Here is a 26,410-nt window from a genome sequence, read left to right on the forward strand (position 1 = left end):
TTGTTTAGAATTAAAATTCATCCGCTACTGACAGAGTTATAAGTGGTCAAAACCTGACCACTTTTCGTAACGCAGTTGATTTTGTTTTTTTAATTGCACCCCCAATATGTTACCGAAAGACGTAATCCTACGTCAAAAGAATCCCGGAAGTTTTCTCTATCTTTTCTCCAAATCAAACGCACAGTTCCTAATTTTGCTCATGGTATATTTTTTTTCCAATTATACATGCCACATAGTTTTGGATGAACATAGCTTCACTGCTGGTTGGTTGTTTCTGATCAACTGGCGCACTTTGCTAGTCAACCAGTTCCAATTTCATAGTTCAATCGTATCATCGCTCCTTCTCGCTCTCTCTCTTTTCTAAAACCATTATTACGCATTTTCTGCAGTATGTCAGTATGTTTCTGTGTGTGTGTGTTTGTGTTCTGCATTTTTTGCATACTATGCATTCCCTTTAGCAGGTTCACTCAAGTCCACAGTTATGTTCTGCTATATTACAGGAAACTTATCCGATAAAAGAAGAGTAACATACACAAACATATAACGCCGAATGGGTCAGAGCGTCACTGTACAAAGAAAAGGAAAAACTTAGATTAAATCATGCTGAAACCTAGTCTGCTGTAAAATTATATGGTACAATACTCATTAAAACCTACGTCACTGAGAGGAGAATACCTTAACGATAAATAAATCTATCATAATATAAATTCATTATATTACAGGGATTAGGTAATGTTTTCATTTACTTTTTGCCAAACCACCATTTTAATTCAAGCCCGCTAGTAAAAGTTTGGATGGCTGCCAAAAGCTGTTTCAATCGAACTGTCAAAATGCACTGGTTTTGTTCGATTGGAACAGCTTTTTTCAGTTTTCTGGTGCCAGTCGTCCATACTTTTACTATAGGGTAATAGCTTTTTTCCTTTCATTTTATAGTTGATCGTATGCGAGTGTGTGATTTTGTATTTTTTTTGTCTGTGTGAGAAGTAGGTTATGTTTCTTTCGATTACTTTTGGTTAGTTTGTATGCTCTATTCGGTTTTCCAAACTTGTTGCTAGTCATGGGCGTCTACGTGTCTATTTTCCTGTCTTTATTTTTTTATTTTTTTCCGAGTGATTAGTTAATGATTTGAATTTTCTGACCGAGGAAGGTGGGGAGGAACGTTTGGAAAAAGAAACACCTACAAATTTGTCGATATCATTAAATTGGGATAGGACAAGGAGGAGTTTGAAAAATTGGGTTGATGGACTGAACTGCTTCATTTTGTGTTTGGTTTGTTTTAGTAACAGTTATTGACTGACGCTGATCAGAGAGGATTGTATCGTTTCGTTTTAATTGTTTTGTTATTTTGACCTATTCTACTTACACCTCATGGTTGGTTTCTTGCTTTTATCCATTTTCATACTGTATAATTGTATATATTCTTGTTTGATTTCTATATATAATAATAGTCATAATATTTGTTTTTCAATATACTTAGTTTTCCTCCACGTCACGCACTGTCCTCTTGCCTTGTTAATTTCAAATAATAAGGTACAGATACTTATTACCCAGCAGTAGCGATAACAATTTATTAGTGTGTATGTGTGTAGTTGGTTTTGCTCTTTATCCGTTGCATTTTTGTTTTCGCTAAAATTGTATATAACTGTGTGACAATTGATTTAATTCGCATTAACTAATGTTCTTCAACTGCTATTGTTATCAGGGGGCTGATGAAGATGATCAAACCATGCGGGATTTGGTAGTTTAGAATCGAATTACCGTTATTATTTGTTTGTTTGTTTAAGTGTAAAGTTCTACACACGAAGAGCAGCACGATAACTATTTGTTTTGTTCAGTAAAAGCAGGTGTTTGTTTATCTATATTTTCACTGTTTGTGTTTTGAAATTTGAAACATCGTGGCGTGCATTTTAAGATTTTCCGATTCCGTTTGATTTTTTATTAAAATTTAATGTTTCCTAAATTTGGCTTTAGCGTGTACAGCTGACATCAGAGTTGCCAGTTGCGTGAAGAGAAATGATATAGGGCCCTATTATGTAAGTCGTGTCGAGCGTCACGGCTGGTCACTAGTCTAGTATTACTTCTGTAATATCGAAATCGTCCAGTGAACAGAAGCGACGCTCGACTCGACTTGCATAATAGTACCCATACACTCTAATATTTTTTTTAGTTTTCGAGCTTTTACGGTAGCATTGACATTTATCACCAACTCCGCACACAGAACCTGTTCAAAATTTGATAGGGATAAACCGGTCCGATGAAGCCCACCAATTGGCAGTTCTTCTATATTGGGCTGCTATTTGAAATGAGTCCTCCTTGAATTCAGTTGCAAGCATCAAAATACACGCCACCAGTTTTTGTTTGCTGCATATATGTAACTTACATAAAACAAGTTTTTATACCTTCCTAACTTTCTGTCTGTTTTGTGCGCAGATTCCGAAAACATTTCACGAACAGAATTTATTTTACCACATTAACCGTTAATTGAAATCTTGATGCCACGCGCCGTTTTTCTTTACCTACACGTTCATCCGATTATGGTTTCTCGTATGACTTTTGAGATAAGTTTCAATTGTTTGTTTATTTTTTTGTTCCTAAATTGCCTTTTCGCTAACAATAAATATTGTTCAAAAGTGTTAGTGTTTGTTTTGCTTAGTAGTGACTGTTTCCTTTAGAATAGATTTTGATTTTGCTTCATTCCAGTTAATATTTTCTTTGAGTAAATCTTAACTCATATGAACAATTAAGCTTTATTTACAAATAATATTATTAACCACGAAATGATAACAAAAAAAAAGTGGTACAAATATATTAGCTTGCATATAAGTGTAAACTGAGAATGTAGGTGATAGTTGCAATATAAACGAGAAATTAAATACTATACAATAGCAAAATAAAAACAATAGATTTCGTTAAAGATAAATAGTAGCAAAAAATAGGTAAACAAAAAGTACGTGTAGATTACGCTGTATGTTTGTTTTTTTTTTTTTGGAATTGTTTCTAGACTCTGAGAATAGGTTGCTGCATTGATTTCCCTAATATTTGTCAGCCTACAGACATATATCCTCTTCCTGGTAAACTCTTTCTCAGCTGTTTAGTTTTGGATTGTTTCGCACACCCCTGGACTAGAACTCGAAAAGTACAATATTACACCATCATACAATTAATATATACTCTTAAATAGTGTGTGTGTGTGTTTGTGTTGTTGTAGGCAATCGCATAACAAACGGTTTCCCTCCTCTTGTGTTGCATGCATTCGGGATTTTGCACGAGTCTGAAGTGATTCATCTGCCGATATGTGATTTGATTGTTGCTGAAGTTGTTATTGTTCCACTGTTGCTGTGAGTGGTTGATGTTGATGTTGTTGTTGCTGTTGTTGTTGTCTCTTGCTGTGATGGAGTTGGTAAAGGATGCTCTGCGGTAGGCAGCTTCGGAGGTATCCGTCGCTCTACCACCAGCTTCCGACACTAGGAGGGTGTTTTGAGCAGACGCTTCAGCCGGAATTCGTATACACGCTGACAGTACATGACCAGATCGGGTGCCACCACAGGTGGAGGAAGCCGGATATTTTCCCGTCGCAGGGGCGGAACAATCGACGGCTGCTCCTCGATGCCTTCCTCGAAGCCCTTCAGCAGGCGACGAAACCTAGAAATAGGAGAAGATTGAGATAATGGTTCACAGGAAGCTGTCAGCAGAACTGGCAACACTGGCGGCAAGAGTTTGACATTATTTATTTATTTAACTTTTACAATGCAGAGAGTTTGTCTACGATAGTTAAAAACCTACAATTCGATGTCTGGTGTAACTCAGTCTCTGAATTACTTTCAACGGGCGTGTACACCGCCCATTGATCAGTTCACGAAGATTTGCCGCACTCTTCTCTCACCCGTAAGTTTTGACAGTTTTGGGTGGTTTGTTTTGGCTCCCATTCGTTGCTATCTCTTTTACTCAGAAGCAAAATGATAGGGAGCAAAAAGTGAGGTTAGGGACCGTGCACTGATCTATAAAAGCATAACAATCTCATCTAGAAAGATAGCAAGCCGAAAAAAAAACACAGTTGAAAATTTATGTGTCCGCATGCTCTTATGGATGAGACAACCTAGTTTTGGAATTTTTTTTTTATTGGGTATCAAGCTGGAACTGCGTTACAGCTTGGTTTTCAAGACTTGACCCATTTGAATAAATTTTGTTTCTATCTTTGACAATACAGCAGAAGGACTAGCCTATGTTGGCAGCTTGAACACTGGATTCCGTGTGTATTGTTTCAAGATAGTTATAGAAACAAATACTGTGACAAGTGCGCGTAGATACATCCGCGTAGTAAACCGATTGAATAAGTAAATCCGTTTCCAACGAAATATCTAAATTATGGAAGTTACGAAAACGTGAATTCCGAAAGCCGTGCGAGACAACCGAAGCGATAAAAAAGGCTACATTTAAGAAGTGCCACCAAAATAAATGTGATAGCCTATGTTGGCAAGTTGATTAATTTTGATTTCCTTCCTAGATATTCTACTTATTTACTACTGAGCTTTGTATGAAATTAGTTAATATACAGAACGTATCAATCATTTTAAAATTTCGCGACCGTACCGAACAAATTCTAAACTACATAAGCTCAAAAAAACTTTTGGTAAGCTCTTCCGAATTGCGAATCACTTCTGCGTAAGCTCCGTGGACGTAGGCCCGTTGATTCCGACAGCCGCGAAAAGTTAAGCATGCATCAATACCACATAAGGAAAGATCGATTTTACAGTCACGTAGGGTTTAGTTCATAGATTAACATTGACTGCTGTTTACAAATGTAAGTACTTGAACACTAAGAAATTAGTTAACTCAAATGCTTTGACCGCATATATCAGAAATCGATTGAAATCGCGTATTGAGAGAATAATATAGTAATCGAGTATAATATGTTGAGCCCCTCAAGCGGCGACAACTTCATCAACTAGAGAGAAACCATGATACTTATGTTTGTTATCGTCTGTTTTACTTCCGCTGAATAAAACTGTCATTCCTTTTGCTGTTCACGTTCAGTACACACGTGTTTCATTACTTCCCGATCCGAGTTCTTTTTCCATTGCGATTGCGGCCACTCCAACAGGTTATGGGCCCAGATGGTTTCGTTACGGATCGTTAGCGGGAAGTGTTCGGGATCGCTTTTTGGTTGCTTTAGTTCGAGTCGGATTATTATTTTCCGCGAAAGTCGCGAGTGAGAGTTGTCCAGCTGAATAACTCTAATAACCCGGCGTGGTCCTCCTCCGTCACGGTGCTGCTCCGGTGAGAGCAGCTGTGGAAATACGTCAACCCGGGAGTCGCACCGAATCCAGTCATAGAGGTAACTCTAATGTCGTTTTCGTTTTTGCGGTGTAGCACCGGTGTAGTGTAAGCAGGAATAAGCGTGAGTCTTTGACAGCTCAACATCATTTGTTTGTAAACAAAGGTGCATCCTATATCTACACCTTAAATTATTTCGGTGTACGGCAGTGTAGCACCGGTGTAGCTACACCGCAAAAACGAAAACGACATAAGACTAGAAGGTCCCGAAATAACGTGCTCAACTTTTTGGCTCAGCTCTGGTACCCTCTTCGGTCCCAAGCTAATCGAGTCACCCCTCGAAACATAGGAAAAACCAATAACCCCTCATTTTATCTGTCAAACTTTCATAGCGAATCAAAACAAACATTGCGATAAAGCAACCAGCGAAAGAGACGTGGGATCGGGATGCATTCAAGCGGCACCACAACAAAACGTCTCTGGGGCAGAAAGTGACGCTGCTCAAGCAAATCACCAACCAAAATTACCGAGTGGGTTATCTTGCCGGCATCGAGAAGCATTACGCTCGTCTCTAGAATTCGGGCTTCGAGATGACCGAATGCTTGAAAGTGGCGTTGATCCTTCGTGGCCTCCCGGACGCGTTCAATCCGTTGACAACAGCGTTGGAGGCACGGGAAGAAGATGAGCTCACACTTGAGTTGGTTAAAGTGAAGCTCGTCGGCCAGGCGGAAAAGCAGAAGAAGCAGAAAGGTGAAACGAAGAAGCAGGCGCAAAACTTTCGAACAAGGGCGCGCGTGCCCTTGGGCAAAGTGCAAATTGCTGTACGGACAGAAAGTCGTGGTCTGTATCGGTTGAATCTGGCCAGTGAGCGTTCGTTGTTAGTGAGTGACAAAGGACACACCGGTAAATGTCAACATACGTGGCATCGCCGGCTCGGCCACAAGAATCCGGAAGCCAGCAAGGAAGCGGTGCGTAAGGGTCTGGTGTCTGGAATGTGCGTCAGTGAATGCGGAATCCGAGCGACGTGCGAGTGCTGCGTCAAGGCGACGATGGCTAGGCCGTTTTTTCCACAGGTAGCTCAGAAAACGTCAAAGGAGGTGCTCGATACAGTCGACACAGCGAAGTCTGCGGTCCGATGACGGAGACTCCGGGCGGCTGTAGGTACTATATGACGTTGATCGACACTATGGTGTATTTTCTCAAGGAAAAATCGGGGGTCGAAGGTAGGATTTGAGTATGCTACTCGACGCCTACATTCAAAATAGGTTGCCGTCCGCTGCTGTTGACAAAACTCCGTCCGAGCTTTAGTTCGTCGGATACTCTTCCGAGCATAAGGCATACCGGCTACTGGATGTGCGTACCGGCCGGATTGTAGCGAGCCGAAATGTTCAGTTTTTGGAGTTCAACGAAGCGAAGCCACCGGATGCTGCCTACGACCCGTCGGAGGCAATCAAACGAGGTGTGGACAAAGAGGTATTTGTGCAGGTAGGAAGTACGGCCAATAACGCGGAAGAAGAATTTTTCGGATGTGATGACGGCTGGGACGAAGACGGCGATGGTCGTTTTCTAAGCGTTGAGAACGAATCAGGTCAGGAAGAGTTAGGTGAAGTTCCTGACGACTTGCGACGTTCTGCCAGAACGAACATAGGAGCTTTGGGTAACATAGGGCCAGTGGTAAAACAAACCACCTTCCGTGCGGTTCTCACAGTGGCTAGCAGCCGAAAAATGTTGGCAAGGCACGTCAACATTGAAACAGCATATCTCTATGGCGAATTAAACGAAGAGATATTCATGAAACAGCCTCCTGGGTTCGAGCCCGAGGATCCAACCAGGGTATGCTGTCTCAAACGCAGCTTGTATGGGCTAAAACAGGCCCGCGTGTTGAACCGAAAGATCGATGCAGTTCTGAAGGAGATTGGATTCCAACAGTCGAAGACTCCATCTGAAATATTTCAATAGTATAATTCCCTTGCAAACCCAAATAAATATATCTCCGCAAAAATAAATAAAATAAGAGTGATTTGCGGCAAAACCCGCCAGTACCGCACCCAACGTCAGTGCCTATACGTAAGCGTACTACAACGCGGCTCTCAAACAAAGGAGTAACAAGTGTGATACTATCACTGCTGGACTAGATCTTTGGTTTTTTCATGCAGTGGTTTATCAGAGAGGGGAATTTCATTCTATCGCGGCATGGGCCAACAACGCCGGCCATAAAACTACCGTCTCCAACACTCCACTATAAAGCATGAAATTAAGCCCGCCCACCAACATCAAGGTGCAAAAACTAGTCAAGGGGAGGGAATAATAGTGGGCGTTAAGTTTTTTTTTCATTTCGCTGCAATAAACCGCGGTCAAATTGTCCTCCCACTGCAAAAAACATAAGACAAACAAAACAACGTCGTCAAAAAACTCACCTGCAATACTCGCTAAACGTCAGCACGTAGCATTTGTCTTCGATGCACGCTACGCTATTGTGATCCTTGTGACGCGAGGCAAACACTTCATCCGGCCCGTCAACCGCTTGCCTTCCCTGTTCCGTGTGCTCCGGCCGGTAGTACCAGAGAAGGGACATCATCATTTCGCCTAAAATAAGAACCCGATTCAAAACCCAGATCATGCAACCCTTGCCAACCATGTTCTTACCATCTTCCGGATTCTCCCACAGATGTGCCACCTTCGCCACGTAGGGAAGTTCCGCTCGTTTACTACCTGCCCGCAGCAGGACACAGTCTCTCGGCCGAATGGTGTCCCCCTCGGAATGTCGCATCGCAGGGTAGCAGGTTCTCAGCACAGGCGGGTCGTCACTCTGCAGAGAGAAAAAAAACGCCGCATCAGTCAAATAATTCCATAATAAATAGGGGAAATGGCTCTAATGTTGGCCTATGGATCTAAGATTGGGCCCATCGCTCAAAATCTGCTATTTTTCAATTGTATCTACATGAACGCGTCATTGAGACGGTACTAATGGATATTTTTGGTCTCTATTGAAAATATAGCCGATTGATGAATTTATGTATGGGCTCAAATTAGGGGCATTTAGGCCGACATTACACCCATTTCCCCTACTTCCTAGAAAAGCAATTCATCGTCAAATGACGAATCGATTTGATGTGACCTTCTCCGAATGGCATGGACCTTTGCATAATTTATAATTACTTTTTTGTGAAAATGTACATGGTAAAACAATTTAAGTAATTTTGGGTAATAAATCCAAAAAAAGTGCTTAAAACATAAATAACAAAAAATGACTCCCTTCAATATTTTTTTAAATTTTTCATTTTAAAGCTTATAAAAACTGATATCTTTTGTGAAATTTTTTATCAATTTTTAAGTCTATTAAATTTTTCCCTTTTAGGTAAGTGTTCAACTTGAAATTTTCATAGAAGTTAGCATTTTGTATAATCTCTATAATGTTTTATAAGTTTTCACTTTTTGATTTTTTTACCCAAAATTACCCTTTCGATTGGAAGTGACATTTTCGAGTTATAATTTCTTGAAACATATCGAATATACCATTTTGAAGTATTTTGTGATATTCAAAATGGCCGACTTTTAGCTCAAATGTGAAAGATTGACCATAACAAACAATTATGCAAAGTTTCATGAAAATCGAAGAAAGTCGAGACTGAAATTCAATTTATTTGCTATTTTGCCGGGAAATACCCGAAACTCACATTCAGAAACACCTTCCCCTGGAACGGCTGCCCCTCCCAGGTCCAACCGTTGCTCCAGCGCGGTGCACTGGTGCTCTTCCTTGGCACGAGCACTTCCTCCACCTCGGTGGCCATTCGAATCCGGTGCCGTTTCTTGATGCTGAACTTTCGCGATTTGGACTTGGATCGGGATCGGGACACCCGCTGCTTCAGCGATCCGGTCCCCTTTTTGGCAAATCTCTTGGCAAGCATGATCTCCTCCTCGTCGTCTTCTTCTTCCTCGTCTTCCATGGTGTCGTCCATGGTGTCGAGCAGTTTATTCTCCGCCGGAGCAGGGACCCCCAGCGCCACCTCAGCAGCCGAAGTTGCCGAAGTCGCCAGAGGATCGTCCTCTTCAGTGGCCATCCCTAGGGCATTCTTGTTCTCGATGGCGCTATTGTTATTGTTGTTGAGCCTGTGAATCATCGTATTGGTATCGACGCTCATCATGTCGTCGTCCACTAGCATCGTTGTAGCATCGTCAAAGTCCGTCTCTCGATCGTCCACCGTGGACTCGGCACCGACGGCATTAACATCCAGTGGGTTCGGTTGAATCTCTTCATCCGGTTGTTTCGGTTCTTCCACCTCCGGTGATGCCACCACTGCCACCGCCGGCGGAGGTAAAGGTGTAGAGGTAACACGTTTCTTGCCACTGATCTTCGGAGCTTTGGCGTTAGATTTCTTTTTGCTGCTTTGTTTTGCTTCTTTCTTCGGTTTCTTTTCCTTCGGTTCGGAAACCGGCTGCTGTTTCGTTTTCGAAGCTTTCTTCGGTTCGTTGATAGCCCGCTCCGAAGGATCAGCGTTGGCGTCCACCTTCTTGGACTTGCACTTGCTCTTCCGCTTGTCAAAGTCTACGTCCAACGAGTTTAGTTTCTTGGGCTTCTTGGATGACGAGTGTTTGCTGCATTCGGAGCTACGATCCCGTTTGCCGCGGTTCTGTTCCGATTGCGATCGTCCTTCCTGTTGTTTTAACTTCTTCAGTAGGCGCGAGTTGGCCTTGGCTTCGGTGGAGAATATTTCCGGCTCGGAGAAGTAACCCTTGGCTACTAGGTCGATCGTAAGATCGACGTTCGACATCGGCCGAGGTCGTTCTTCTTGAGGGTCCTCGACGGTTGTAGGTTTCGGCTGTTCACAAACCGGCTTTGTCTCCAGTACAGGGTCTTCCGGAATGATGATCGTTTCTATTGGTTCCGCCAACTTTGGGTCTCTCGGTACACACGAGGGCCTCTTGGCGTCACTTCTAATGCCCTTGGTTTTGAAGAGCGTCTTGTTGATCTTCTTCAAGTGATGTAGGTGTTCAGCCCCAAACACCCGTCGCGTTCGTTTCAGTACCTTCCGAGGTTTGGATAGCAGTAGCTTCCTGGGTTTGGGTTTCTTTTTCGCCACTCGTTCTTCCTCTTCCTCGTCTTCTTCCTCCTCATCGTCATCGCTGAGGACCATGATGGTGCTCTCGTCGTCCACATTTGTACGTTTGATCAGATTCTTATAGCTATTGGGTGGTGACTTCTTCGGCGTGGACTTTTTGCAGGCGACCAGCAACGGTCTCCGCTTGACCGTCGAGGCCGGAATTTCAGGTAGGACACTATCGACTAATTGTACTTTCTCGTTACTAATACTACTGTTGTTGGTACTAACACTATTGTTGTTACTGTTGTTGATGCTACAACTATCACTACCGGTAGTCTTACTTGTTTTCAGATTAGCTTCCGCGGTTAGAATATTGGATAGGATACTCTTGTCGTCGAATTTTTGCGATTCTTTGAAGCATAGCTCCGAGACCATTCCCTCCTTTTTGATGAGTGCCTCGTCCAGCAGGAGATCCGGCGTCATGGCTGGACCGTTCTCTTCAAAGTCCTCTTTCTTGCAGGTCACCATCGCCGGAGGTTCCAGTTTGACTTCGGGAAGCTCCTGTTTGATCATGGCGGCGGCCGCGGCCGTTGTCAGCGGGAGTAGCTTCGGAATGTTGTTGATGGATTTGGATTCGGATTCGAGAGTCGGGGTGGATGGTTCCTCCTTGACGTCGGTGAGCAGAGGCCCGGTGGAGGCGTTAAAGTGATGGAGAGGATGCGTTGGTGGTGGTGCCGAAGGCCGGTGATGGTGGTGGTAGTGGTGATAGCTGTACGGGTGCAGGTCACTTTCCGGTTTAACCTGATGGGCGCTAGTTGGTTCGGAGGGGGTGACTGTCGTGGTTGAGGTGGTTGTGGTGGTCATGGCGGAGGAGTTGGTACTCGAGTTACTGGCCATTGTTGTGGTGGTGGTCGTTGTCGTCGGGGTTGAATAGGATGACGGCGGCGCTACTTCGACCGGATGCATGATCGGAGGTGAATGGAGGTCCAGCGGTGCCGGCGAAGAAGACGTGGATGAACCGGAGGAGATCAAGATCGGTTCATGGTGGTTGTTGTTTGCTGTTGTTAGCGATACGACTGGGTAGATACCGGCCGTGCTCGCGATATGATGGCTGTTTTGGGTTGTTGTGCTGGCTACTGGGCCCTTACTGACCTTGATACCAATAAGGGACCCAGCATTGACGTTTTTTGGACACGATTGCATCGGACAAGGGCAATTGGTCGTGTAGTGAGCATCTGGAAGCGAGAGCAGGGAAATAGATTAGCAAGGATTCGAACCCGAAGGCACTTGAAGGCATACAAAATGGTGATGAACGAAATATGACCACACAAACACTTCAACTGTATACGAATTCAAGGTAACATAAGGTTTCAATACAAAACCAAAGAATGCAAAGAATACGGACACTCTTTTGACTGGACTCGCGGCACACACGTTTAAGGTGAAGTGAAAGGTGATTCCATACATTTGCTTACCCATATACGGCGGCGGTTGCAGGTTACGGGAGTAACACTGCCCACCGGGGCCCGGGCCAGGACTACCGTAGCCAGGATACGGATATGGCGGTGGACCGGGATAGTGCTCCAAGTGCTGGGGGCCTTGCGGTCCGGCTGGAACCAGCTGTGCACCGGACGGCGGTGGCAAGGGTCCACTCGTGGGAGGTGGCGGTTGTTCGTACAGGTGTTCACCTGGACCGGGATGACCCGGGTAGTACCGGCGGCTTGTGGGATAGTACTGGGCAAACTTGGGATAGAAGTGTGCCGGCGGATACGCATGGGCGTAGTACATCTCCGGAGGATACTGGCTGTAGGGTGGTGCCGCGTAGTAGTTTGGCGCCAGGTGCGGCGGTGGACAGTGCATCTGGACCGGACGGGAGTACAGGTTTGGTGGACCGGACGGACCGTAACGACCGTAGGGCTGCGATCGGGACGACAGATCGCCACCTGAAAGACGAGAGAAGTGGTCAGTGTGATTCAAATTAATATCGATTATCTTGGACGCACCTGTTAGCAGGACATCGCTGTCCGTGCTGTCCGCAGTTGACGAAGACGGCGGTTGGGCTAGCGATTGCACCGGGGAGTCCGACTCGGGTGGCTGTTTGGTGATGGTGCTGCTGCTGGCGCTATGCTGTGACGAGGAGCTGGGTGGCGCTTGTGCCAGCAGGTGAGGGGATATCAACGGACCAGCCGGTTGATAGTAGCCTGGAAGAGACGCAAAGGAGAATGAAAAAAAACATGTGAGTGAAAGCTTGCGGTGAGGAGTAGGTACCAGTGGACGTTTCGTAAGCTCATAATTTGACGCCGAGTACGTGCGAAACAATTTACCACCAGCCAGAGTGTAGCCACTAACAGCATTAAACAGTTAAGTTTAAATGGTTTTTGAACTAAGAGTATTTGTACAAGTTGTGCTATTCTCAATATTCTCCTGCTGTTCTGTCTGTCTGTTGCTGAGTTGCACTTTGCGGGGATGCAGTCGTCGTCGTCGTCGTCGTACGTTGTGCGATAGTCTCATGAAAGCGAAGGTGGTAAAAGCGAAAGGGTAAGCCATTTTCAGGGCATTTAATAATTCAACTTTGCTCCGTGGGGTTGAAAGCGTATTATACCGAGTATGACTCGCTCGTAGCTTTTCATTTCGGGAGTAAATTTGCCCTTGTTTCTTTCGTAGAATTCCTTTGCCAGGCTGCTTCTGGGGTGCAGTTTGCTCTGCTGTCTGGCAGAGGGTTTATTTATTAGTTTTGAACTATATGCTTCAAAATTACTACTGCTGCTGGTACTGGTGCTCGTGAAAAGTTGATTATCTTGCTTTGGCCTTAAACGGAGAAGTCAAAGACCGAATAGAAGTTTACGCTTGCTTGCTGTTAGTTTTTTTTTTTAATATTAATTAAACATCGGCATCAGATACCATTCATTTTAAGATTTCCACTCGACAATGCGATTTAAGTAAATTTGTCAGAGCTTAGGCTTAGTTTGGTTAGAAAATTTGCCTAATTTCCGAGAAAGTTAGATCCTATCTTTGTAATAATTTTCATATAATAATTAGTATTTTCCTGGTGAATGTCTTAGTGGAATACCTGCATAGAGAAAGAGAGAAGGATTAGTAATTTGGAATTAATTCCACTACCTTATTTGCTTATCCTTGACAGATACACGCATTTCGTCAATAATGTGCAGACTTATTCAGTGTATTATATTAATAGTCAAGTATTAGTACAAGACACTGAAGAAGTCTGCACATTGTAGACGAAGTACGCGTTTCCGTCAATTCTATACTTTCATCTCCTCATCTATCGTATAAAATTACCACTTTAGTCTGTAATACCTAACCACGAAGACTGAAGATTGAAGATTAAGATCCAACTACAGACCCAGGTACTCAGAAACGGTCCTCCAAAAGATTCGAATAGCCCAGCGTTGCTACACGAATGAATTTGAATCTGGGACCCGCATGCGCGCACTGGTGGTCACAAAACTGTCCTCTGGGAGATCCGGAACATCAATAAAAGTGGTCAATTCGTAATAATGATCGAAATATCTTGCTCTTCGTATGTCTTCGTATCCTCATCTTATAAAAGTTGCGCACCAAAATGCATAAAGGCTTTTTCGGATGCCCATCTGGATTAATAGATTACATATTTTAGCTTGTGAATGTATCAAGCTCGGTTGGTCGAATTTAATACGGTAGATTTATTGACATCAGAAAAAACAATTTGAAACCTTCAAGAAGTTCTGATTGATAGAAATGTGGGGAAGTTAAAAGATCTTTAAGAGTATGTTTCGACAGCTCCAGAACAATCTCATAGATTTCAGGAAAATTTACTTCAGCGAAGATCAAGAGCTTCAGGGCAGTTCCATTAAATACAGGAAAATTTAAGCTTCAATACCTATGAGTAAGTTACGTGAACTTCGGGTAAGTTCTATGAATATCAGGAAAACAGTGAGAACTTGAGGGACGTTCCTAAAACTTTAGGTTAGTTTCGAGAACTTTATGGCCGATCCATTTATTTCAGTAAAATAGAGGAAACCATGAAGAAGTTCCAAATATTGAAGGATAGTAAAAAAACTTCAGGGAATGAACTTAAAAACATTAATAAAGCTACACAGAAGATCCATGTTTAAGGGGGGAGTACACTTTGATTTTTCAAAAAAAAAATGCATTTTTTTTTGGCTTAAAATGTTTCTTGGGATGTATATTTTAATTTAGAAAAGACTCCAAGTCCGCCAGAATATTCCTTACCGCTTTACAAAGCGATTTCCTAAAACATGTACCAGCGCGTTTGAGAGAGAGCATTTTATCTTTAAACGCGTTTATCTCGAAACGGGGTTTTTCAAACTGGCGTGGGAAATAGCTCTAACCAGTTATCATCAAATTTGGATATCGCCTTGTTCAGAATTAAATTCTGCTTAGAAATACGTATCCACATTTTCGATTTTGTCAAAAATGGATTTTTAATCCACGATTTTGTAAGCATTTTTAGGGTGAAAAAATTGACTTTTTTTCCTAAGGCCACAACTTTTGAAAAAAATAATTAAAAAAAAATCGGAATACGTAATTCTAACCCAAATTTCATTACTAATCAGGATTTTTGTTCGATTTATGTTCCAGGAGCACATGGAAAGGAGTATTTTCCCACGCCGTTTTCCGACTTCCGCGCGAGGACGCCCGCGCGACCTGGTGCACCGGCCACGGGGAGACGCCAATCGAGTTCAAAAAAAATACAAATTGTAGTTCGAAGGATGACTAATAAATGGGTTATAACATATTTGCCTCCCTGAATGTTTTATTGCTTAAAAAAATTAACGAAAATGCCTTACTTTTTGGACGTTCAAAGTGTACTACCCCTTAAAAGGAAATTTAAAGATCTTCTGGGCAGTTCCATTAATTTCAGAACAATTCCAGGGACATCATCAGGAAAACATAAGGGAAGTTCCGTGAACTTCAGGAAACAATAGAGATCTTCAGGAGAGTCTGAGGAATGACAAGAAGTACTGAGAATTTCAGGAAGTTTCATAGGCAAACTGCGGGAACACAAGGAAAGTTCCGCAAATTTTTTGAAAATTATTGTGAACTTAAGGCAAACTTCAGGATTTTTAAAGCGGTTCCAAAAGCTTCAAGAAACTGCAGGAACATTTAAAAAAATTTGAGAAATTCAGGGATATTTCATTTTCATTTTGCAGCGTTTGGTGGGGCAATGGGAGCGCAAGTCAATCCAAAGCCGAGGATAAAGGACGGGTAATGGCTGAATAGTCTATGCGGACCACTTGAACGCCATGGGAAAAGGAAGGGATTGAAGAGGCCGGTTATTGGGGGTTTTGAGGAGATGACACATAGTGATGCTAAATGTAAAGAAACCGAAAATCCATCTCCCACTGATTCATCCTTTCACATATATACCAAATTGATATTTTAAAGCAATAATCAAAATAAACAGACAATACTTGAAAAGGCTAGTTGCCAGTTGCTTTAAAGGCTAGTTGCCTCCCTAAGCGGACCCTCCGCATCCTAACTCTTCTGTTAATCCACTTAATGCTACTAGGCTGTCTAAATTTTCTTATTTAAGTTCGTTTGATGATTATGATATCTCTAGTCTAATTTAATAAATAATTAAAATCTCTAATCCACCTACCATGATTTATTAAGTACCTGCACTTGTGAAGGTAATCTAAAATTTAACGTGTTTCAAGTTGTTTTTGACTTTTATTTTTATTTAATATATATTAGTTTGTCCCAGGTGACACCTTCAAGTGACTAAAATGCTTCATTTTGAAGTTAGTTTCCTAGCTGATTTTTTAATTATATAGGGTATGTGCTCCAACTATGCTCACACGCTTCCACTATGTCGCACCACAAAAATCTGTATGGTTATGTCACAATAGAAGCACGCCACAGTGGAAAGCCCGAGTCATAGTTCAAACACTTATCCCAAATCAAAATGAAGCACATATAAGATTAGTTGCAATACCATGTACAAAAATGGTGTTTAACATTGTTCCCTGAGTAATACCTCAATGAAAACAACAACGAAAGCTTGTCACGCAAGTAGAAGGAGTACTGTTGGGCACTTTCTGAAATATTTCAATAGTATAATTCCCTTGCAAACCCAAATAAATCTATCTGCGTAAAAATAAATAAAATAAGAGTGATTTGCGGTAAAATCCGCCAGTATCGCACCCAACGTCAGTGCCTATACGTAAGCGTACTACAACGCGGCTTTCAAATAAAGGAGTAACAAGTGTGATACTATCACTTCAGGCTAGAACTTTGGTTCTCTTATGCAATGGTTCATCAGAGAGGGGAAGCTCAGTAATCCTCATCGCATGCTCATGACGCTAGTCACGGCATGAGCCAACGATGCCGGACCTAAACCAACCGTCTCCAACGCTCCACTATGAAGCATAAGATTAGGCCCGCCCACCAACGTCCAGGTTAAAAAACTAGCCAAGGGGAGGGAAATTTGAGAAATTCAGGGATATCCAGAGAATTTTAGGGAAGTCAAAATAATTTCAGAGATGTGGAGATAACTTGAGGAAATTGACATTTTAAAGAACTTCCAAGTACCTCCAAGAAGTAAAACTAGAGAGCTTTAGGGAATTTTAGAGATATTAATGGCACTTCCAATTACTTCATAACTTCGAGAAATTCAAGAAATTCCAGACTTTCAGGGAAGTTCGAAGATTTGTATGCGTAAGCTCCGATAAATTCCGGTCAATTCAATAAAGTTCAGAAAAACTCAGGGAATTTTCGAAACTTCATCAAATTTCAGAAACATTAGAGATCCTACATGAGCATCAGGAAAATCTGAGATTATTTTAAGGAAGTTCCATGGTATTCAATGCAGTTTAAGGAACTGCAAAAAAAGGCAGGAACTGCAGCGACGATCAGATAACGTTCAAGAAAATCGTGAGATCTTTTAAAATGTTCAGAAATCTTCAAGAACATCTAGAGACTGTCAGAGAAATATATAGATTTTTTTGGTAGTTTCATTATATTTTGGGAAGTTACCAGAACTTCGTAGATGATTAGAGATCTTCATATCAAGAGGAAAAGGGGCAACAAGCTTTTTGTAAACAAACCTTTGTAGACCCTCTTCTCGCCAACCGAGGGTCGCCCATGCAAACTAACAACATCATCGGGAAGGGGAACCTTCCCCTTTCCGGCGATGTTGATAGTTTGCGTTGGTGTCATATGGGTGGCGAGAAAAAGGCATAAGAATGTTTGTTTACAAAAAGCTTGTATGCCCTTTTCACATGTTGTTCTTGATATCAGTTTCATTTATTTAAGGAAAATTGCAGGATATTTCAAGTAATTATGGGATATTTCAATAATTTAATGAATTTTGCGATGCTTCAGAAACAATGCGAGGTCTTCAGAAAATTTTATAAATATGATTAAAATTTTCGGAACAATAGAAAAATTAATCAACTTCAGGAAAGATTCAAAACCTCAGGGAAGCCCAAAAAAAACTAGGATTTTTACGCGAATTGACTACTTTTTTGGATGTTCAAAATCTTCCAGAGAACCACACCGCTACCTGATTGCATATGCTAGTCCTAGATCCTAATTCATACATGTACAGCTATCGCCCGAAGAACGCGTTACGCACTGAGTTGCACTCACCGCTTTTTCTCGGCGAAGTTTCAACCAGTCGGTTATGGTGGAGGTTGCTAAAATAGCTATAGCAACGCATTGGTGCGGGTGCTCTAAGTGTGTTGTGAAAAAATAAGACCATTTGCCTGTCAAAAAAGGCCACTTTTGATTGGTCGAATTGACAATCGCCTACGTTCACAACGTTGATTTAGATTACGAGTAGGCATTTGTTGCTGGTTTGGCCGTGCTGCTAGCAGTAGAGTGAGTTTTCTCATTCAGCGATGAGTTAATTTGCTTCATGTTTTCCCAGGTTTTTCCAGGATTTTCCAGGGAAAAATTCCCGAATTTTAGAAAAGTAAAGATTGGATTCACTCAGTCTATTGGTACTACTTCGAGACTGAATAAAATTTTCGACAATTTCCTCATTTTCCGGCAGATTTTTTAGGTTTTCCACAGGAAACCATGAGACAAATTTTACTCATCGCTGAGTTCCTGCACTTTTGGTGATTATGCGTGAACTAAACTCAAATTTGGGTCGTTCTCATTCGCCGTGTGTTCTTGAAGAAAAAGTGGAAGCTAAGGGCAAACAAAGTTTTGCTTTGTTTTATAGCGAATTCGTTTATTATTCAGTTCCAACCTGGATCGGGTATCAAGATTGGGTCTGCTTGTTTTCTGACAAACGTCAGTTTGCACGTTTGTTTTTAAAACCTAGCTCAGGTTGAGGTTCGCACTGGGTTGGAACTGGTTTCAACCCCGATAATAAACGAATTCGCTATTAGTGTTTTGCCTGGAAATATGATGTGTAAAGTAATTCAATATGGTCGCAGTGTTATTTCAAATCCGGGACTTTATTTTTATCGCTTCCCATTGGTCGCCGGAAGTGGATTAAAGTCTGCATGGGAAACGTAATCGAGAAATGCATTTCCCTTTTTTAAACTTTGTCCCAATAGTATAACGTGCAGCGCAAGTGTCAATTAAATTAACTGAGTTTCCTGTTACCAACATTTGGTTTGATTGGTTATTGCAGATTCATTTCTCGAATGGGAAGATTGAGAACGTTGGAGGTGATGGTCAGACTTCGATTCCAATAGGCTTCGCTCCTTTTGACGATGAGCTTCAGGTAATGGATGTGATTGAGAACGTTGGGGGTAATGGAAAAGTTCGCCAAGTGAACCAACGACGATGGATTCTAAGCAAATTCGATTCGCATGTCAGGGAGGTTACGAAAAACTTATAAAAAGAGGCTATCCACTCCCATCGACTAGGACACTGCTGCGTCGAATTTCGCATGTCCACTTTCCTTCTGGTAGTATTAAATTTTTCATGTGCTTAGTTTAAATTATTATAGCAGCTCATTATTTAAGGTATCCTTGAGGATATTTTTGAGCTCCTCCAATATAAAATAGCTGAAATTACTGAAGCCAAACGGGATTGTGACTGGTTATCGACGAGATGAGTCTGGATGAAGCAGAGGAGTGGTGTGCCAGTGTCAACTAGTTCGTGGGGAAGAAAACCTTCCCCCATCTGATAAGCTGGCATCGAAAGGTTTGGTTGTGATGGTTGTTGGAGTTGCGGAACCGTGCGAGCAAGTTATTGCCAACGAATTTACCACAGCATCCAAGCAGCTCGTGTTGTATGTGATTCGAAAAGCAGAGCGGTCGGGATTGGGAGGGACCATCAGGACACCCAATTGAAGCGATTTGGATGGGGAGAGTGATATAGTTAACGCCCTGTTGTTAACATTTTGTGGATAAAGGGCGGGCTCTTCTCCAAACTCATTGGGGCATCCTTCTGCTTGAAGGCTTGTTTTTTGACCAGTTGTATCAACTTGTATGATCATGCTGCTGGAAGGACATTCTTTACTTTCCCGTGGAGGCATATAGGTGACCTTGCCTATCGATCCACCCAACTTGTTTTTGGCCCTTCATACAGTGACATGTTTAGGACAATCAGAGGTTATTAAGATTGATCAAATCAAATAGTGAGGAGAGACCACTGCTATCGGACTTAGTTTCCGCGCTACAATGAGTGGTAGACAATTGCCATCATCATCATAATAGTATGATGATGGAAATTTGGCGCACTTTGGGCACATTTATGTTTTCCGAAGCTTCTAAAACCAGGAAATAGTCAATTTTGTGACTGTTTTCAGAAAATTTGACTCTTTAATAGACAAATTGGCGGTAGTTTTTTGAAAACTGTGGCATTTCAAGGATCATTTCAAGAAAATTGTGTGAACTTTTAAGATGTTTTAAATCTTCCAGAAAGTTTAGCAAACTTCTATGAATAGTAGAGATTTTATGATAGTTTCATTATATTCAGGGAAGTTTCAAGTGCTTCGAGGATGCACAGAGAAATTCAGAAAAAATAAGCAGTAGCTTTCAAAGAATTCCGAGGATATATGAGATATTCCAAAAATTTAAAAAAGAGTCCTAAAATTTCATGAACATTTTAGAGTCTTCAGGGGAATTTTATAAATATCAGGAACATTAGAAAATACAGGCTTGAAGAAGTGCTACAAACTTCAAAAAAAGTTCAGGTAAAATAAGAGATTTAGCGAAAGTTCCGAAAGTTTCAAAGAAGTTTTCAAAACTTCAGAAAAATTTCGGAAAATTGGGGGAATTTTTAAAAAATACCGCGAAATTCAGGAACATACCGCGAAAAAGGCACGTTAAACATCATGGAAGTCTAGACATTTGGGGAAAATTTGAGATGTTGAAGAATTAATTAGTTCCGATAATTTAAGGGTAGTTCCATGAGCATCAAACAGAACATGGAGAACTTCATTGAAAATCACTACCGTTCATACTGGCGACAACGCTCTGATGAGACAACGACACCTCACCCCCAAGCTCGTTCCCTAATCCTATCCTTCAACAATGTACTCCTCTAACCTCGGGTAATCCGCGAGTATTCGGCCGAAATCCTACTAGACATATAAATAAGTGAATTTTGTTACAACAATGAACAATTCATTGTCGGCTCCGTAAAGCTAACGCGATTGAGCCTTCCAAATAAACGAACTAGATTAACATCTAAGAACTGCATTTATTATTTCGTTTTTATTTCAGGAAAATAGTGCGAACCTTCGGAAAGTTCCGGAAATTTCAGGGAAGTCTAAATTACTCCAGGAAAGTTATGAAATTTAGAAAATCTTGAGAACTTCACTAATCTTTGACTCTACCTTCTCTGATTTGCATTAAGCTTTGCATAATAATTTGTTGGCGAAACCATTCATATTTTTACAAAAATTCTTGCACTTTGGATCTTGTAATTTTATTCAAAATGGCGTCTTTGACATTTTTCAATAAAGTGTAGTACGAAAACGTCACTTCTGATCCAAATGAAGTCTGAGACAGAGCTGTTGTTTGTTTAAAAAAAAATCCGGTTCCAAAAAGGCCGATTTTTAGCAAAAAAGTGAATTTGCAATGAATCATATCGTCAGGCTATTTTCCCAGAGATTCCACTGTTTCGCTGGTAGGAAGTAATAAAAATCTCGACATGGAAATTAAGGGAAGTGGGCATAATTCACTTTCGATGCATATTCAGAAAAAGTGAACAGTAGCCGAAAGAAATCAATCGTGGACAATCACTTATTTCACGGAAATTATTGTTAAACAAGCTACTCTCACGAGCTCAATTTTCCAACATACCGGGGTTTATTACGGGTGTCACTACACGGTGATAAGCAAGTGATACTCAGAATAAGAGCCGTGTATTTTGATGACACTCTATTTGTAATTTTCCTCTCATAGACAACAAAATAGAGTACCAAACACTGCAAAACATGTCTGGTACCTCTATACATGCATTTCGATTAACATCCGAAGTCCCCCTTTTTTACATATTCTGCAAAAAATATAATTGAAATTAAAAAAAAGGCGTGAAATCCTGTCAGGGGCGAGGATTAGAAAGCCTTTTTTGTGGAGAATATGCAAAAATGAGGGACTTTAGATATTAATCAAACAGCATTATAGAGGTACCATACATGTTTTTGACCGAACTGACCTCTGTTAGCAATTAACAGAACTAAGTGTATGCGTAATTTCTGTTAGATGTCACCATTAAGAACAGCAGTGACATCTGAAGGAAAATTAACACAGAAGCATGGTAACAGGATTAATTATGCAAAGTTTTATGCCTGGGAAGGTCGAGATTCGCCGATTCGACATTTGGCGTGGAACTGCGCAGAAGTCCAGAGAACTTCAAGAAAATTCTGGATACTTCAAAGAAGTTCGGAAAACGTTAGGGAATGTCTGAGAACTTCAGGGAAGTATCATGAACATTAGGAAAATGCGGGAGTATTTTAAATGAAATGCCGTTAGATTAAGGGCAGTTTCACAATTTCGGACAACCTCGTTGCTTTTTTATTAATTTCAAGAAAATTTCGAAAATTTTTTAGAGGTTCCCAAAATTTCAAGAAATCTGCAGAACTACAGATATGTTTAGGAAAATTCGGAAATATTTTGCGAACCTCACAGAAGATTATGGATTTTTAGGAAAGTTAAGGGATTCTCAGGATAGTTTTATTAAATTCAGGGCAGAACCAAGAGCTTCAGGATAATTGGAATTATTTTAGAGAAGTTTCGAGTACTTCAGGGAAGATCAGAAAACCCAGGACTGTTTCAGTAGCTTCAGGGCAATTTGCAATGTTACTTGGGATGTACATACACTCTATGAATATGTTTGGGCATGTTTCGTTGCAAAAGCAGTGTTAAGGTCGTGGTTGATATCGCAGAACAACAGATCTGATCTCCAGAACGGTTTGGAGAATCTAGAACATCTGATATTGCCATTACTGTTCAAGTCGTGGTTGATTTAGTAGATCATCTGATCCAAATTCCAGAACGATCTGGAGAACCTGGTGTATGTATGGAAACAGATCCTTAATGATGCGCATAGACTATATGAATACGTTTGGACATGTTTTGTTGGTAAGGACATTTTTAAAGTCGTAGTAGATCATTTCATCTGAATTCCAGGTCAACTCGGAGAACCAAGAACATCTGATATACATGAAAATTTGTGTTTATGATTTCAACAGCCTTCTTGAATATGTTTGAACATGAGTCGGTCGTTACTTGGGACACTGTTTAGTATAGTAGATCATTTTATCAAAACTCCAGAACGACTTGGTGAACTTATAGAACATCCGATATGCATGGAAATGGATTGTGGTTTATCTAGTGGATTAAAGGGTGTCCACGATGAAATTGCCACACACAAAATTGATTCGCAAAATTCGAGTTTTCATCCGATTGCCATCAAATTTTCAGGGATTGAGAAATAACTATTAAACTTCATTTTACCATTTTACTCGTATTTTATTTACAGTCCATACGCAAATGCCCGCACCTTGGCCTTAACCCCGGCCATAAGATTCTGCACAACCTGTGAATCAACCGTTTTTTGCATGTAAACCCATACTTTCTTCAGTTCCTCGACTGTCTTCACTACCTTAGGTCGTTTAAGAAGGTGCTGCTTCATAATCGCCCAGTACTTCTCGCCAAAACCAGGAATTTCTTCGCAAATTTGGACATCTTCTGAGTGCGGACATGCTCCGGAACGCTGAACTTATCCTTGGCCGTGAAAAACAGGTTGCCGGGGATCTGTTTGAAGTCGGCCTTCACATATGTTTCGTCGTCTATGATGCAGCATTCAACTTTCGTCAGCATGTTGAGGTACAACTTCCTGGCACGGGTTTTGGCGGACTTGTTTTGCTTCTCGTCGCGATTAGGGGCCTTTTGTACCTTGAACGTTCGAAGCCCAGCCTTAGTTTTGGCCTTCTGGACAAAACTTCGGCTTAGGTGCAGCTTCTTAGCCACATCCCTAACGGAGGCGTTCGGATTTCGGTTGAAGGCCCCAACTACGCGGTTGTGATTTTTGGTGTTGTACGGAATACTTTTTCCTTCACTTCTGGGCTTCCGATCGGTGGTCAACCGTTCCTCGAACCGCTTAATCACTCGCGACACCGTGGAATTCGCGATTCCCAACGTTTTAGCGATGGAACGATGCGAGAGATCCTTGTTCTCGTGATGAATGCGCAAGATTTTATCACGCACGAGCTGTTCTTTCGACTCCATTTCCGCGAGTTTTGATCACAGGACTTTAAAATGTAAATAATGCACTATGAACTAAATCCACCCAAATTTTCATTAAATTCTACCCAACGGTTAAAAAGTTAGAGCAATTTCATAGTGTGGCAATTTCATCGTGGACACCCTTTATTTGATCTACACTTCAGGACGATTTGGAGGACCTACATCATTTGATACACATGAAAAGGGATCGTTTCTGATGGACATAGGCTTCACAAAGATCTTTGGATTTAATTCATAGCTAGGACTACAGTACAGTCACTTTTGATTACATGGAGGTACATGGCATGGACTGACTCACTTTTAATTATTCATATTGTCGAGCAGTTTTTCGACAACCTCCAGACTTATCAAGCTGAGCACGAATAAGATCCTATTTTCTCGAGGTTTCAAAAGAATTTTTTTCATAATTTTAGCCCACGGAAAAGTTTGTGTGGTAGGAAACGTCAACTGCTCGAATGATGTGATCCATTAATCATATTGTCGTGCAGTTTTGAAACGACATTCTACTAGCGGTTTTAAGAAAATTAAGTGGTAAGTTCCTAATTTTTCTAGCTTAGCATAAATAAGTCCCTATTTTCTCGAGGTTCTAGAAGATTTTTTATCAAAATCTTGGCCCATGGAAAAGTTTGTGTGGTAAGAAATGTAATTTTGAACTACTCGAATGATGTGCTCCATTAACAGACTAACACTAATGGCAGGGGGTCCCGACGAAACATGCGCAATATTTTGGCTCAGGAAGTACTAGACCTTCGGTCCCAAACCAATTGAAGCACCCCTCGAACGGTAGGAAAATTCACAAACCCCTCATTAAACTCTGTCAAATTTGTAGAGATTAGTGACGTTTAACGCACGCACACCACAAACACGCTCTCACATAGCGCACTAATACAACCGGACGTGAATATCTCTATATAAGGCGAATCAAAACAATCACAAACTTTGACAATCTAGTAACAGAATGGGATACGCTTATGGACGTACTTGGGACCAATGGGTTAGTCAATCGTTAGTTTCGTATTGATTGTTGATACTACCAAGCCATCGAAACTTTCTCAAACTACCAAGGATGCAAACAGCGTGTCAACTAATGGTTGCCATGACTGATTCTCGACAATCCGTTGATCAATCGATATTATTCAGCCACCATTCGAAAGATATGGCTATAAACTTTCAATTGGAACAGTTGGAACCCCGATTGGACCTGGGATTGGCCAGCCGGAACGAAAAAAAAAAACATATTTTTAAGATTGAGCCACTATTAGCAAGGTATGACCTGGGATATGACTATCTACTTTGTGGACAGTCGGGACGGGAAAACCAGTGAGAGTTCTGAGTTATATGCGTGCGGATTGGTGCGGAACTTGTCAGCAATACAATTTTTTTGCCGGTTGGAAAAAGTTCCAAGAGGACGGAAAATATAATTTTCCTTCAATATGACCATATGGTGGCTCTGCGGAAATCCAGATTCACCGGGAAGATGGTCAATTCCCGAAAGTAGACCTAATGATCAGCGATTATTTTCTAAACTGCATACAATATTTAGCATAGAGGAAACATGCCTTCACCATATCGATTCTGCTACCGGATGACCAGAAAACGGTCTTCTGGATATCCGGATTCACCGGAAAAGTGGGTCATTTACGGAAAGTGACATTTTTTAGCAAACGGCATAGTGGAAATATCTCTTACTATATTGATTTAATCCCCCGATTGCCATAAAATACTATTCCGGATAACCGGATTCACCAGAAAAATGGTCAAAATGGAGATCCGTTATTTTTTTGCAATCACCGGGGAAATGGTTAATTCCTGAAAGCACACCTAGAAGTACTTTTCTAAATTGCATACGCTAATCGATGGGAAGTTAACGGAAAACCCAAAATTCCCCCTTCGATTACAATTGCCACATTTGAAACAAACATCAATTTGTTTTTTCAAACGTCATCTCCCGTCACAATTTCCATTCGGGAAACCAACAAGGTGATGATTATCCCAGACCACAAAACGGGCCGCTTGAAATGATACCTCAATCGATGGCCTCTTAATAGACCCGGAGAGAATCACGACGACGTTACCCAATAATTTAGATAGCCTCCCAATCGTGTTCAACACCCCGCCCCAGAGGGGAATTCAACCGACGGAGCGTTAAATGATTTATGATCAATCAAGGGTTCATTTCCCTTCAACAGCAACAACAGCAACTTTCAAGTCAACAGTCAGTCCCGGGCCCGGTGGAAGCGCATCTTCTTTCCACACTCTTTTGATCTCCCTCTGTTTGCCGGTTACCTTTCAATCGGGCATGAAAATGATTCCCTCGATTAAATTTCGATACAATCTCATCAAATTATACAACACACAGTCCCGCGTGCGCGCCTCCCGGTCGGCATCTCGAAGCAACTTCTCCTCCCC

General features: G+C 41.5%; 1 protein-coding gene across 1 annotated transcript in view; it reads right to left on the bottom strand.

Annotated features, from left to right (window-relative positions):
- Positions 1-1,434: 1,434 nt before the first annotated feature.
- LOC135702518 (uncharacterized) overlaps positions 1,435-26,410 on the bottom strand; it is a 575,981-nt gene continuing 551,005 nt past the window's right edge. The window contains exons 7-12 of the mRNA XM_065223589.1: positions 12,320-12,517; positions 11,792-12,259; positions 8,952-11,551; positions 7,921-8,083; positions 7,692-7,860; positions 1,435-3,642 (exon numbers count right to left, since the gene is read on the bottom strand). Of these exons, the coding sequence (XP_065079661.1) occupies positions 3,465-3,642; positions 7,692-7,860; positions 7,921-8,083; positions 8,952-11,551; positions 11,792-12,259; positions 12,320-12,517 (3,776 nt within the window). The 3' untranslated portion in view covers positions 1,435-3,464. The remainder of the gene's footprint in view (positions 3,643-7,691; positions 7,861-7,920; positions 8,084-8,951; positions 11,552-11,791; positions 12,260-12,319; positions 12,518-26,410) is intronic.

Source organism: Ochlerotatus camptorhynchus, unplaced genomic scaffold, assembly GCF_037179485.1.
Source record: "Ochlerotatus camptorhynchus isolate MF236.1 unplaced genomic scaffold, CSIRO-AGI_Acam_v1.1 ptg000193l, whole genome shotgun sequence".
NCBI classification, from domain to species: domain Eukaryota; kingdom Metazoa; phylum Arthropoda; class Insecta; order Diptera; family Culicidae; genus Ochlerotatus; species Ochlerotatus camptorhynchus.